Below are 15,809 nucleotides of genomic sequence, written 5' to 3'. Positions count from 1 at the left end.
AATAGAAACTGAGCAGAACCCAAGCCTTTGGACTTTGAGTTGGCCTTCCTCAGTCAGGCTGGGCTGGGAAGATTTCTCTCTACTGCCTTATGGCTATTGGACTATGCCTACCTTGTCCAAAATCAAAGCACCATCTAGTTGGCCTTCTCTTTTGGCTGCTGATCATTTCCTCTTCTGAGTTTTGCATCAGAGTACAGAGAGGTGGTTCAAGTCTAAACACCAGGATTATATGGATGTAGGCATTGACTTTGGAGTCAGACAAAACTGGGCCCTCATCTGAAAGTTGGGGCAAAATACTCAACTGCTTTAAGGTAAAATTTCTCTTCTATAAAGTAAGTGTAATAGTATCTACAAGAATGAAATGTAATGACACAAGTAGATTATCTAGTACTTCTATTCTGTGTATATCCGCTTCCCGCATCCAGTGTCCAGAACAGGAAGAATCAGAGAATCCCACTGACAACAGACAATGTACAATATAAGTTGCTTAAAAATCCACTTTTACCCCAAATCATGCAATTCCAACATATATTGGAGGAATATAAGATAGACAAGATAAAAACCTCATTGTATTATCAGAAGAAAATGCAATTTTGTTATCTCTATAATATCCCAACGTTTTATATCACAGAAATATTTTGAACTATTTTTAAGATACTCACACACAGTAAAATGTGTCCTGCCACATCATCTATAGTTACTAAGAAACAATTTACTTTATATCTTTTATTAAGCACCAGTAGGGTCTAATGGCTACTAGAGTTCTTGAAGTTTTGGCAAGTGTGTACGCAGTATACCCCAAGCAAAGGAATTTGATGTCTTAGCTCTCCAAACTGCTTCCTCCTGGCACACAGCACTGTATTTACATCATAACAAAGAACCCAGTGGAATTGGAATTTGATTCTGAAAAGATATTCAGATAGTAAACTTGCAACTAGGGCTCAGTAGACTAGGACCTGAAAGATTTCTCTTTTCTGCTATACAAAGGACAGAACAATTGCTGAGACAGACCCTGAAAACAAGGGCTTTGTTTTGTATGGTTACCACATGGCCCCTTCCTCTCTCTTTGGAATTTGACAAGCAAATTGGCATTTGTGTTGCTGAGACTGTCATAGAATAGTGATTGTTAATTACACCCTAGATGTCCTGCCTCATTCTGCCATGGGTGTATTATGCTAAATGTGTGCAATGAGCAAAAGATCTTAAATTTGATTTCAAGTTGCATATCTCAGTATGCTGCCAGATCCGCCCCAGGTCAGGGAGCTCCTAAAGGGCTGCTGGGAGTTCTTGCTCCAGAATCCTTCCTTCTATCTTAGACTAAAAAGTATCCAAAGGGTCCAGCAGATGTCAGTATGAAATCTAGAGTCTCTTCAGGCTGAGTATTAACGGATCTAATTACATCACCCACTGTCCCGGACATCTGTCTTTAGACTACATGAACATTAGCTTGAGATCATTATTTTCCATAGGGACCTACTCTAATTGGTTAAAAGCCCAACCTTACAGCTCACCCTCAAAGCAGATGAGTAGTACAGTTGCAATTACAATGAAACTTCAATGAATGTGACAAATGAACAAGGTGACTAAAAATAAGTCTGTCTATGCCCACTATCTGGTTTCCTCTGCATAGCCCATCTGGAATGATTTTTACAACCTTAGACTGACCCAGGAAGCTATGTCTTCTTATCCAAAAAGAGGCAGGACTTTAGACTGATTACAGAAACAGAGGTGGCATTGTCATGCTGCTTTTTAATTTTTTATTTACTTTTTTATTGACATATTTATTTATGTGGGCTATGGGGCTTGAACTCAGGGCCTGGACACTGCCCCTGAGCTCTTTTTGTTCAAGGTTAATGTTCTACCACTTTGAACTACAGCACCACTTCTGGTTTTCTGGTGGTTAATTGGAGATTGGAGTCTCATGGACTTTCCTGCCCAGGCTGGCTTCTAACTACAATCCTCAGATCCCAGACTCCTGAGAAGCTAGGATTACAGGCATAAGCCACCAGTGCCCAGACAACATGCCACTTTAAATGTGCAGATACCCTCCTCTGAATGTCTTTCTAATTCATTTTGGGAATGCAATCTTTTCTTTATATATTAAGAAAAGTATAGAAAAAATATAACAAATACCTATATGTCTATCACCTACAGTTAACAACTACTGACATTTTACCTTGTAGGCTACATGTCTGTTTTATTTTTAGTCCCATCCCCATTTCTTTTGTTCTTTCACCAGGGGTAGACATTATTATGAAATTCGTGGGTATTCTACCTGTATTCATTTTCTGGGACTTCTATAATGATGCACCACCAACTGAATATCTTAAACAACAGAAATATATTGTCACACTGTTTTGGAGGCTGGAAGTTGGTGTGAATGAGTTCACAGGGGCCATGCCTATTGAACAGTTACAAGAAGGCGCTAAGGTGGATCTATTCCAGCCTCCTTCCATGCTTCTGATAGTTCCTTGACTTGGACAGCAAACTCACAGCTTTTCCTAGCATTTTCTACATGTGTGTGCATGTGTGTGTGTGAGTGTGTGTGCGTGTGTGTGTGTGTGTGTGCGCGCGCGCGTGTGTGTGTGTGTCTGTGGACAAATGTTGCCCCGCTCCCACCCCCCCTTTCATTTTTTTTTAATAAAGACATTAGTCCTGTTAGATTAGAGGCAAAATATTCTAGTATGACTTCAAATTAACTAATTATATCTGCAGTAATTCCAAATAAGGTCAGAGTCTCAGAAATCTAGGGTTAGAACATGCAAATCTTAAAAAAAAACCACCTCAATTCATAATGCCACATATGTATCAATTATCTCACTAGATATGATTTTTCCATGAACATATTGTAGATTTTGTGTATATTCTACTTTTGTATAAATGACATTGATTTTTACAATGGTTATATAACTTTATATATAATCAACATTTTAATGAATGACATCTCTTCTTTTTACCAAATAATGTGTATCCAAATAACAAAATTTTAGTTTATTCATAATAGTTTACTATATGAAGTTACCAATATGAGTCTTTTCTATAGTAAAATTTAAGATACCCACAAGCTTCAAAAATGCTACCCAATTAGCAAATAGTAACAGATAGCACACACCTTGGGCTTAAACTATATACAATCTCTGGTTCTAGCTCTTGTCATCATTACATTTTCTGATTTGCGTTTTCATGATTTCAGGCCTTAGCAGGTTCATTGCTTTGGACATTCCAGGAAGCAAGAAAAGTTACACTTGATGATAAGATATTGCTAAACAACAAAGACAGGAAGATGTTTTAATTAATGAATAAGTTTTAAAATTTCAGTTCGGCACGATAGCTGAATATGCTAAGCTAGAGTGAAAAGCCATTAGGAAGCAGGTATGGGACCCTCTCTCAGGCTCTCTTGGACTGGTCTTTGAGGAGACCGAGCCCTCTGTCCTTTGATCCAGATTCACTGTGAGCAGCCAACCTACAAATGACAGCTAAAGAATAACCTGAAGGCTGCTGGAAGGTTCTCAGTACCTCCTGCAGTGAGTAGCCAGCAGCTTCATCTGCTCATCTAGTCTCCCTGCGCAGAATTTCAGCCATGGTCGTCCTGACAGTTGGCAAAGTGATAGAAGTCTTGATCTTTGAGGCAGAAGGTATGGACTCATGTGGAGAGGAGAGGAAGACTCAGCAGCACATCCGAAGACTCTGCAAGGCATCAAACTCAGGTGCCATCAAAGAACCAAGGAAATGGCCTCCCTGGAAAGTTCTAAGAGAAAGTAAAGACTGACAGCACTCTCAGCATGGAGGGTGCAAGGGGCCTTCCTGAGGAGCAATCCTGGAGGAAGAGGTTGACCGCTACGTAGGAAAGTCAGAGATTTGCTTTCTGGAAGTAGGAAAAGGAAGTTGGATGTGAATTTTAAGGCGAGACCTCCACTTTCTTTGCCTGTGTCATAGAACTGTTAACATCTTACTCAGATTTAGGAATTTTCTCCAGAGCCGCCCCGCGAAAGTGCCAAAATGCTGGATACTGTGATGTGTTCTCCAGACAAATCACCTCAATGGAACTCCCACGATAGTCTTGGAACTTCAGAAGTTCTTCAGGGGTATAGATAGATTCATTGCTAAGTTTTAACGTGGTGAGGTCTTAAAAAGAAAAAAATAAATAAATCCATTAAAATTAGCATCCGTTCCCTGCCCTGTTTTTCAAGGCATGTGTGGCTTCAATGAAAACACCAACAAGATGATGGCAGTGGGACCAGACACACCTGCAGAGTGGGGCTCTTTTTATAGCCTTCGCTAAGGGCAGAAATCTAGAGATCGCATCTACTAGCAAAGTGACGCCAAGCTGCTAGCCACAGATACCATGGCCTGTACCAAAAAGATAACTGTCTATTCAATTGTTGATGGTAAGCTATGACAATACAGAAGGGAGAACAAGGAACCTAAAGAAAATGCCACGATAACTGCGTAGGAAAACTGACAAGATTCTTATTTCTGTCTGATATCAAAATTGTGAAATAAGGAAATCGATTTTTATGGACATTTCTGTGGATTTCTACTGGATTCCATTGTTTTTCTCTGAGGGACCCAAATCTCAATCTGTCTCTTGCTCTTTCTCTCTTTTCCTCTCACTCTCCCTCCCTCCCTTCCTACACACACACACACACACACACACACACACACACACACACACACACACACACACACACACACACACACACAATCATATACAAATAAAAGTATCCTCTAATTTCTGCTTTCAGCAATCATGCAGCATTGCTGAATCTATATAAGAAAACAAAATGTTTCTCATTGTGGCAATGGGTCCACCTGTATCCCAATTTAAACGACTTGTTTTTCCCCTTCCCCTCCACAAATTATACCGACATCAAATATAGTGAAAGCAGGGGTTATACTATGGGGGAGGGACATACAAAGCAACAAAGAAATAATCTTATAAATGTGTTAGAAACAATCGCATGAAAGGAAAAAAACATTTGAGTACATATCTTAGGGTTCATTTCCCTAACATCACATTATCTGACCTTTTCTGCTTGACTCAGACATATACTAGATATTGCAAATAAGGGAAAACCATGGGACCTATTTTTTGGGGGGCTTGGCTTACTTCACTTAATATAATTTTTTCCAAGCCTTTCCATTTCCTAACAAGTGGGGCAATGTCATTCTTTCTGATGGAAGCATAGAATTCCATTGTGTATATATCCCACATTTTCTTGATCCATTCATCTACTGAGGGGCATCTGGGTTGGTTCCATATTGTTATGTTGAAAACAAACTTTACAACTTTGGTGGGGGGTGAGGGAGGATGGGAAGGGGAAACAAAGGAGGAGGCTACAATGCTTGATAGGAAATGTACTCATTATCTTGCCCATGTAATTGTAATCCCTCTGTACAGTATTTTCACAATAAAAAAATTAAAATTCAAAAAAGAAAACAAAATGTTTAAATAGGGATACAGGTTGACCCATTGCAACAATGAGATGTACAAGACGTTATGGCAAAAAATGAACTTTACATCTTTGGCGGGTAGGGAGAGTTGTGGGGAGGAGATGGGAGGGCAGGGTTGGTAAGGAGAAACAAAGGAGGAGGCAACAAGGCTTGATAAGAAATGTACTCATTACCTTGCTCATGTAATTGTAACCCTTCTGCATGATATTTTCATAATAAAAAACTTTATTAATAAAATTTTAAAGAAATCTGAATAAAAATTACAGTGAAGGTAACAACAAAATGATGGACATAAATAGAACCTCTACGAAGGGATCCCTGGAAATCTTTAACAAAGAGAAATTTTAGCACAATTGCTCTGCCAGGCCATTGGTGCTTTTAAAATGGAACCAATGTTTTCTGGCATCCACTTTGATTTTTTTAGTGATTAACCCTGAAACCAGAATAATACATGCCTAACTTAGATACTTTACTGGTGTTGACTAGGAATTATTCTGAATTTCTCTGGGAATGAAATATTGACCTAATGAAAAGATTACACAGAATGAAAGGGGTGGCATTGATTAAGGTACATTGCACTAATACATTGAAATTAAAACGCTTTTGTACAACTACTTAAAGATCTTGTAAAATAAGATTACACATGATATTTGAGGTTATCTGCACATAAATCCAGTGAAATGTCAATGTACCAAGTGCCTGGGCTCTGGCCCAATCCTGTCCCCTACTACTAGCTGTGTGATCTTGGGAAAGATATAGTCTCTCTGAGCCTCAGTTTCTTTCTTTGCCCAAAGGGATAAGTAATAAGCTCTTGGCAGTATTGTTATAGGTACTTGTTTTAGGGCCCGGCACAGTGAGGACTCAAATACCGCAGCTATACTGACAGTAACTTTTTATTCTTGGACAAACGTTGCCCTGCTCATGAATTTTAAGCTGTCTTTCTACCCCTAGGTATTGGATGTACAGATGAGTCAAGATGCTCTGAAAATTCCTCACAGAACTGATCTGAATAGATGCAAAGGTATCATTTGTTGGACTTGAATTGAGCCATATTCATCAAGCACTTGCCATTAAGCACTACTCTAAGCCTTTTCCGGGTATTAACACATTTAATTCTCATAGCAACTCTGACAAAACCACTATCATCATGCCATGTTAGAGACAAGACAACCAAGGAACAGTGAGATAGGCTCAAGATCACACAGTAAGTGGTAGGCTAGGATTCAATTTGCAGCTTTCCTTACTATGATACACAGTTTTTATGGGCTCCAACACTAACTCATCACCTTCCAGTCTAAAATCAGAGATAATCTCAGTGCCCACTCCTTTTTTTTACCTTTCTTTCTCAAGAAAACAGCAAATAGCCACGTTTGCTGGAGGATGATGGCTCTACAAAGGCCTTGAGCTCTGTCTACCTTCTAGTAAATGTCTGGTACTAAGTTCCTGCATTCTCCCTAATTAGCCTGTAATGACAAAGATGTGAGTATAATCCCTAATGCAAATTAACTGTTTACTTTTGGGAATATTACTTAACTTGGCCAAACCTCAATTCCCTCATCTGTAATGGAGAGTGTCAGTGGCAATGTTACCCAATGAACAAGGGTGTGAATGAGAAGTATTACAGGGAAAATGGTTCCATTCAGAATCACTGAATTCAGGAATAGCTGCTTCAAGTCTCCCTTGTTCTGAGTCCCAGAGGAGATGCATTATTCCAGAATCTCTGTTTTGACTTCCTGTCTCATCATCCCAGAAGCCCAGAAGGTGCTCATCTATGTAGCATGCATGCACTCTATGCTCCAAGGCCATTTTAAAATTAGTGGAACTTTGACAGTTTCCCCAATGAAGGCTGACTTGTGTCATCCTGCAAGGCTCTATTTAGCCCAGCCTGAGAAAGAAAAGGGGATATGTTCCCATCTTTTGTGGACTATAACTGTAAATGCTATCCAGAGTCTGACATCATCCTTTTGTTCCTTCTTTAAACTGAATCACAAGTTCTGCTTTACTGAAAAAAAATTTCATTTTTGAAAAGGCCCTTTAAACCTTTCCCCGAGTCCATTGTGTGTCCAATTCCCTTTTCTTGTTCACTTCCTTTTATTAATAGATTTTCCTTTAGGTGTAACATCATCTCTTTGTGCTGTGCATTTATGGGTATTACAAAAAGACATTGTTGAGGGGATGGTCATTATTCTGAGGCCTAACACAGGTGCAGACAAGACAAGAGGAGGCTACAGGTCCTCAGAGGACAGGACCATCTCTCTGAGGATCTGACAATGGAAGTTGAAGTGACATCATTTTATGTCCCCGTGCTTTTGAATAGACTCTTGGCTCCCACAGACAGATATTCCTTGTCTATTCTTTATTAAAAACTAAAGAGAAAATTGTTTTTTTTTAATAACTAGTGTTCCAAGATCTCCTTAATCTATGCAGAAATCTCAAAGGGCATGGAAATTTAAGCAAGAAATATGGTCTCTTTTGCTGAGTAACGGGCATTTTCTTTAGTTTCCCTTTTAAATGCTTCCTCCTTGAAGTTAAAATTGAGTGATAATTGTCCGATCAACCTTCGGATTCTAGCACTTGCCATCACTGAGGACACTGCTCTGTCATAACTGGGGGCTGGCACAGTTATAGACGTGAAAGGTGAAGTCAGGAGGGTATACGTTGAGCTCTAGATGCCTCGTTGCCTCATTTACATGAGAGTGGTGAGTAGTTGGTAAATGAGGACTGACAGATGCTAACACACACTCAGATAGGCTCTCTTCTCTTATCTTCTACTATCCCATAAAGGAGTTGTTTCCTAAGGATTCCATCATTGAGTTGATGATTAGCTAATGAGAAGCACTGGTTGGGGAAAAAAAGGTAAGAAGAGCTGAGTATGATAATATGTACCTGTGATTCCAGCTACATGGAGGGGTAAGGTATAAGCAGAAAGATCATCACTGAAGATATTCTAGGTAAAACCATGAGACATTATTGAAAAAAAATTGAAAAAGCAAAAAAGCTAGGCATAGTGCCTCAGGCCTATAATTCTAGTAGAGAGCTGGAAATCAAGGCATCATGGTCCAAGACCAGCCTGAGGAGGAAAATAAAAAGATTGGAGAACTTATTGTAACCAATGGCTGGATGCAGTACTGTGTGCCTGCTGCTAGAAAAACACAATATCTGGGTCTGGTGGTGTGCACCTGCCATTTTAGCAACTTGAAGAAGTAAATTTGTGAAATGGATGATAGCTAACTCATAGAGAAGTAAAAGAACTGAATAAATAATATATGGTATTAAGCATTATTGTATATTCATAGGTCAATATATAAGAGGATTAAAAAACAAGTGCACAATGTGGTGAATACAGCCATACAACTGTCTTCTATCATTATTATCATCGTTACTTTTCTATGTAGGACTGCAGAGTAAGGGACCTGGTAATAGATCTTGCCAAGTTTAGGTCCTAGTACTACTAGCTCATGACCTTCATCCAGTGATTTAGTATTATGATCACAGATAGCAATATATTTGACAATATTAGTTATCATGTTATAATAAGAAATAGGTAAGATAATATGTTAGATACTTACCTCAGGACCAGATACATTAGGTTAATTTATTTAGATAGGTACTTAGGAACTCAAGAAATATATCCTGGATTATAGAAGACCGTATCACAGTACAATGGCATTAAAACTCTTAGAAGAGTTCATAGATCTGTGATACTTCCAAGCAGTGATACTGGAAAACCAGCTTTCTGAAGAAATTTTAAAAAGCCCTGACTGTAGTACCTGCCTATTAATAATAAATACTCTCACTAACACCAACTTCGAGCTACCAACATGAGATCACTAGACAGAGGTGGAATAAAAACTTGCCCTTAATGAGCCAGCTCCATCCAGCACATGCCAGCTTCCAAACTTACCTGCTGCAGAGGAATCATTCAACAAAGCCTTATCTTAAGATTCTACACAGGGCAAAGGAGCCAAAAGAAGCTGAGTTTCTGGTATTTCTGAAAACACGTTTTGAACGCATCCTGATTTCTCATTAAATCACTCAGAACGAGCCCCATTTACACAACCATTAAAAATGACAATGCTCTATGCACTTTTAATAAATGGAAACATGTTTGATGCATGAAACCTTGGAAATCAAGAAGTTAAAGATACAAGTTAATCAGAAAGACCCAAGACACATTTTGCATTATTCCCTTTATTAAAGAAAGAAAAACCTTTCCTTTTATATTTATATTCTGTCCAACTGTGAAATTCATTTTAAATACTTAGAAAAAAAACAAGTCTAACTTTTAAAAAATGCTGGGCAGTTAAAATATTCTGGTTGAAAATTTTTTAAAAATCAGGCAAGATTATATAGTGAGAGCAGAGAAAACAAGATGAAGTGAAATCACCCATGACAATCTGTCATATTAGCTATTATGCATTTCAACATCTGCAACTGAAAAGCCACAGAAGTCAAAAAGAAAAACAGAAAAGATTCCCAAGGACCACTTACTATTTCATGATGTTGATAGATTTCTCTTGTGTAAAAATAAGTTACATATAAATAAGGAGCTGGTGTGAGATCAAAGGTGTGCACAGGTGTATGCTCAGAGGGTACCCGAGTACAGAGAACTGAGTGCCTTTCCTATCCTACATTCACTACACAAAACTCTCCTCCATGTTGCTGCAGAGTAAGAAGGAGTCCACAAGGCGAGGCTGGACCAACTGCTGGAAGTCAGAGTCCTGGAGGCCTTCAGGGCAGACCCCAGCCAATCGCCGCAGAGCAGCCTAGAGAGAGAACACAAGAGAACACAAGTCGGTCCCACCGACTGAGAGGCATGTATTTCCTTCAGTGCCCTAAGAGACATTTTACGAAGTTGGGCATTAACCAGACAATTTGAGCTGACTGACCATCTTGGTCACATGATACCTAAGTGACCATTTCAGTCACCTGTTTAACCTATCACATGGTTACTTCGTTTCATTTGCATTTTGGTCACTCACTATGACAGATGTCACCAAAAAGTTCCTTATTAACTGTTTTGTTGTCTTGGTTTTTCAGTCATTTTAGGAAACTGGTCATTTTAAAGATCTATCATTTTAAGGATCTCATCAACTTAATGACATATGGAAGTCAAAAATATGTTCTTCCTAGAAACTGGGACTTCTAGAAACATCTATGAAATGACATTACTACTTCCTAGTCTCTGAAATGAACTTGGAGCACCAGGGGTTTTTCACTGATTCAACTACTTATTATTTGTATTCATTATATTATTATATTTATTCATTATTCCATTTATAAATGCAGCAAGGCCTTGTACAGTGAACTATAGGATATAAAGGAAAGAAGAAATGGAGAACACAGAGACAGATATATAGGGATTCTGCCAATGAGAAATTCAAATCCAACAAAGGCTGCTGAAAAGCAGAGAGGTAAGAGCAAAATGAACATCTTTCCTGCCCACCCTAATAGTTAATTCCCATGTGCCCTGACACTTCCTAGGGAAAAAGAAACACCCCCTACACTTTTCTAGCTAGCAGATGCATTCATTCATTGTCACTCCCCCTGAAAAGCCTTCTCTGGATACAGAGAAAGTCTGACCTTCACCCTACCTATACCCAGAGTTCCTGGACTGACCTCAACTTTCTCACACTTTGTTGTAACTGGCTGTAAGGTTTTTCTCAGACTAGACTTCGAGCTTCTCAAAGGTAGAAATTTTATTTCATATGTCTCTATATCTATAACATGCAGCACAGGTGTCAACCCACTTTCCAAAAAGAAATGAAAAAATGATGTGCTTTAAACCTGAAGCCAAGTATCTGAAACTATAAATTGGAGCTGCCAGCTGCCTAGCACTATACAGCAGTAAAGTGAGTCAAAACAAAAGAAGCACTGGATGGACATGAATTCCTTCTCTCTTCCTGAAACACACAACAGGAGATGGGCAGCCCCTTCCTTGCCCACCATAGAAAAAAAGAACGTTTGGTAGAATATCTAGAAAGGCAGAACAAAGAAGAGAATGCCACATAGTATCTCAATTCAATCCCTACTTGATGCTAAAGGGTATCATGATCTCCACACTTTATAGATAAGAAAACAGGCTCAGAAAAGAGAAAGTAGTCCTGCATTTACCTCCAGAGCAACCATCCCTACCTAGAAAGGATGTTACAATCCTAGAACATGAGCTAATGTTTTATTGAGAACAAAGCAAGAGAAATCAGGCTAAGGAAGTGAAAGAGAGCATTGTTTGAGGTGGTTTTGGAATCATAGGTGTCATATCTAACCTAGATCAAGGACAAAGATCATGTGTCTCTGTGTACATGAGCAGGTATGAGACATTCATGACAAGAAGTAGCTTCCCCTGATTGTTAGACTAGTATGTCTTGCTTCTCTTGGGGCCTGACTTATACCAAGGCCAACAGAGGCTGAACTCCATAGAACTTTCTGATTTCTCTTGGCCCCAGCTGAAGACAATAATCCTATTTTCCCTGAGAAGTCAAAGTGAAAATGGAATCAGTAGCATTCTGAACATAAGACTACAAAGGATGTCCATGCATTTTGCATAATCATGGGTAAAAGTAAAGTGGAGAAGTACAAAAAGAGCTTTAAAAAATAGAAACTAGGTCTATCAAGAGAGCAACTGAGGCCAAGCGTGATGGCATACAGCTTTTATCCTAGGTACATGGGAGGCACAGGTAGAAGATCAATGTCTGATGCCCTCAAGTGGAAAAAAAAGGATCCTAGCTAAAAAATAAACAACATGCAAAAGGGACTGGAGGTGTGAGGTAAAAGTAGAGTACCTGCCCAGAAAATGTGAGGCTCTGAGATACTGTAGTGCTACTGAGAGAGAGAGAGAGACAGACAGACAGACAGAGAGAGACAGAGACAGATAAAAACAGGCAGACAGAGAGTACATAGAAAAAGAGCAAAAATATAGGAACCAAACAGGAAGAAGATATTAAAATGGAGACAGAGATGAACCTATTGAAAGAAATCAGGCATACAAGGGAGATGGAGAAGTAAAAAGAAAAGTACTGACAAGGAGAGAGAGAACACGGTCTTAGGGAGGATGGGTGCTAGAAGAGAGGGAGGAGAAGAAGAAGGGAGGAAAGGAAGAAGTAGAGGTGGGGAGAGACATATGAGAAACATAAGAAGAAGGAGAGGAAGAAAACAAGAGCAACCTAAAAGAGGAAATAATCCCAGAAAGAAGGATGGGAAGAAAGAGAAGAAGGAAGGGAGGAAGGGAGGAGAGAGGGAAGAAGGAAAGAAGAGAAGGAGGGAAGATGAGGAGGGAAGAAAGAAACAGAAAGGGAATAGTTGCTTACATCTTCCCAGGATCCCCAGAAAGTCTTCTTAACATGAACCCCAGTCAACTCAAAGCACCCCAGATTCAATGTCCCAACTCTGTATTATTCCAAAGCCTTGTTCTCTCCACTTTGCTGGGAGGGTTAACAGACAGTCATCTCAGAATCTCATTCCTAAGACAGTCCAAAACACCCAAGTATTAAACAGCCCACTACCACACTGACAGCTGCTTCATTAAGGAAAAATCAATTCTGTTTGCGAGAGGCAATCTGCACTGCCACTTTCCCAGACACAGGAGACAATAATTGAAATGCCCTACCCCCACCTGAAGACAGCCTTTGAGACTGTGAAAAGGCCTGGAAAAAAAGCACAAAAGGCAGCTCCCAACTCCATCTGCCAGGCCACAAGCGGCACCCTTGTCATCAGCCTAGAAACTACCTGCCAGTGTTGGATTACTTCTGGGCTACACCATAGACACCTCCGCCCCCCACCCCCAAGTCAACACTGGTGTCCAGAAGCAGGGGCCAACTCTGAGAATCCCAAGATCAGGCAGTGATCACATTTAAGTTACTATGGAACTCCAAAGAGCTAGGAAGGTTCCCAGCTAGAATTTGAAAGAAGGAATCTCTTGGAACCTCAGAAGTTTCCAAGCTAGAACTTGAAAGGAAATAAATCCTCCATCATGAGTCAAAATAGTGAGATGGAGCAATGAGAAAACAGGAAAAAAAAAAAGACTATGGCACGAAACAAAGACGGTCTGGTCAAAATGCTCAAGTCTCCAGAGTTGAATAGCTGAATGTGTTTGAATTCTAAGAGCCTCGAAGATATATATAGCTAGGTAAGACAAAATCTAGAAGCAAAGGAACCAGGTAAGTACTCTGAACTCCTTGTCTGCACCAAACAGGAATTCTGGAAAACTCGTTCATGGATTTGGGTCTCACCCATGAAGGATGAGTAGGGTTTTAAAAAACGGAGTTGTATGAAGACATTTCTTGTATGAAGGGAGAAGGTGTTATGTAGAAAACCTGTAGCCTGACAGAGTGGGACAGGAGCTAGGCATATTGGTCAGGCCTTCAGACTTCAGGAAAAGACCACAGCCACTCTGTGGGGGAGGGCTAAGTGGGTAGATAGCAACTTGAAGATAGTGGGGAACATGGAAGATTCTAGCAGCCACATGGAGGATGCATTAGGAAGGAAGGGGCTCTCTTCAGCATCTGCCAACTCAGCTACTAGGATAAATGGCATCCCCTTTCCCTGGGAAGTCCCTCCAGTGATTCAATATAGGGGCTGAATCCTACTGTGTGCTCATCGTCAAACTAACTGTAAATGACCACCATAAGAATCTCGCATCTAAAAAGAAGTTCAAGTTTCCCAAGTACTTTCCAAGCCACTGGCGTTCCTCAGTCTACCCATAAGTATCTGTGTGTGCCAGAGTGGTGAAAATAATGGCAGTCAGGGCAAACAATCACAATTTTGTCAGCTACAGATTTCCCTATATTTCACTGATCTTGAATGAGAAGAAATTCCATCTTTATCTTCGCTAACTTCAAATTGAAACTTAGCATTTTCTTCCATCGTGAATGTAGCAGCATACCATGAACGTTTAGCAGCCTCTGGCCTTGTTAGCAGATGTCACAAATATTTTCATATCCCATCACACACATTGAACATACAAATATCATTTACAGCCATTAAAAAGAACACATGTTAAAAATGTCATGTGTTTAAATATTTGAAAATTTGTGTTAATATAACCAGATTCCTTTTTTATTTAGTTCTACCTATTTTATTTCATGCATTTAAAAAATATTCTGAGGGGCTGGGAAGGTGGCTCAGTGGTAGAGCGCTTGCCTTGCATGCATGAGGCCCTGAGTTCAATTCCTCAGCACCACATAAGCAAAAAGAAAAAAGCTGGATGTGGCGCTATAGCTCAAGTGGTAGAGAGCACTAGCCTTGAGCTGAAGAGCTGAAGGACAGAGCGCAGGCCCGGAGTTCAGGCCCCACAATCGGACCCAAAAAAAAAAAATTCTGAGAAGTCCATCAACTTCACCAGAGGTCTAAAGGCACAAAACATGTTAAGATCATCCTATATTTCCCAGAATGAAAGCCACTAACCAACTAGTCTGACATTTTTTCCATAGCCACATCCCCATAGCTTAGAAGCATAACTGACGAATAAAGTCATCCAGTAAATGCTTACTGAATAAAATGTATAACACTTTACCTTGCTCTATGTCACACAGCTCACTAATGTAAAACCAGGACAGGTCTGTGTGTGTGTGTGTGTGTGTGTGTGTGTGTGTGTGTGTGTGTGTGTGTGTGTGTGTGTGTGTGTGTGTGTGTGTGTGTGTGTGTGTGTGTGTGTGTGTGTGTGTATGTGATGCCTGTTGTTTCTACAAGCGCCATCAGAAACTCCCATAAATAAAATGAGCTCAATTAAAGTAAGATGAGGAGAAGGCTTTACTGTGACACAGCTGGAAAGACCTTGAGATTCATTACCTCTTCCTGTGTCCAATGAAGACAAATGATCTGGTACTCTCTTCTGAAAGTTCAACAGCCCTGTTTATCCAATGAATTCCCTGCTACTTGATAGAGGCTACTCAGATGTTCTGCTCGGGTACTCCGTACAGTCCCATAAGGAGAAGTATATAGACATACTGTTGATTAGTTCCTGGGGGACTCCTACCATCCGGAAGTTGGGTGGGAACCTCTCAGGATGCATTTGCTTAGGTTCAAGGTAAAAATCCCAGTGAACAGTTGAATAATCTTCCCCATCCTGGCAAGTTCCTTCCCCTCTTAGCCCACAAAAGGTGATAGAGCTATGCAATGCTGGGAGAACCCAGTACAGAGGTTTCTCCTAGGAGAAAAAGGAGGTTTTTCTTACAATATCCACTTTAGGCTAGGCAGGAGATAGCTATATGCTGGATCCCATGTTCTCTGGTTCCTATGTCCTGTAAGGTTCAAAATGCCAGTTCACCATCTAGCAGCATCTCAAAGCTAACAACTCTGACTGTGCTGTGTTGATAAGATTCCCCAGAACAGAAAAGTTTACTAAAATTGTAGTGGTA

The 15,809-nt window shown here is 40.0% G+C and overlaps 1 protein-coding gene across 1 annotated transcript in view; it reads right to left on the bottom strand.

The window, feature by feature from the left end:
• Nucleotides 1-9,696: 9,696 nt before the first annotated feature.
• Nucleotides 9,697-15,809, bottom strand: part of LOC138825041 (protein inscuteable homolog) — a 98,403-nt gene continuing 92,290 nt past the window's right edge. Inside the window, exon 12 of the mRNA XM_070019393.1 lies at nt 9,697-10,220. Coding sequence (XP_069875494.1) covers nt 10,092-10,220 — 129 coding nt within the window. The 3' untranslated portion in view covers nt 9,697-10,091. The remainder of the gene's footprint in view (nt 10,221-15,809) is intronic.

The sequence above is a fragment of the Dipodomys merriami genome, unplaced genomic scaffold (genome assembly GCF_024711535.1).
Source record: "Dipodomys merriami isolate MVZ:Mamm:240054 unplaced genomic scaffold, mDipMer1.0.p SCAF_133, whole genome shotgun sequence".
Taxonomy (NCBI): domain Eukaryota; kingdom Metazoa; phylum Chordata; class Mammalia; order Rodentia; family Heteromyidae; genus Dipodomys; species Dipodomys merriami.
The sequence above is the reverse complement of the archived record's forward strand: the minus strand, read 5'-3'. Positions and strand labels throughout refer to the sequence as shown.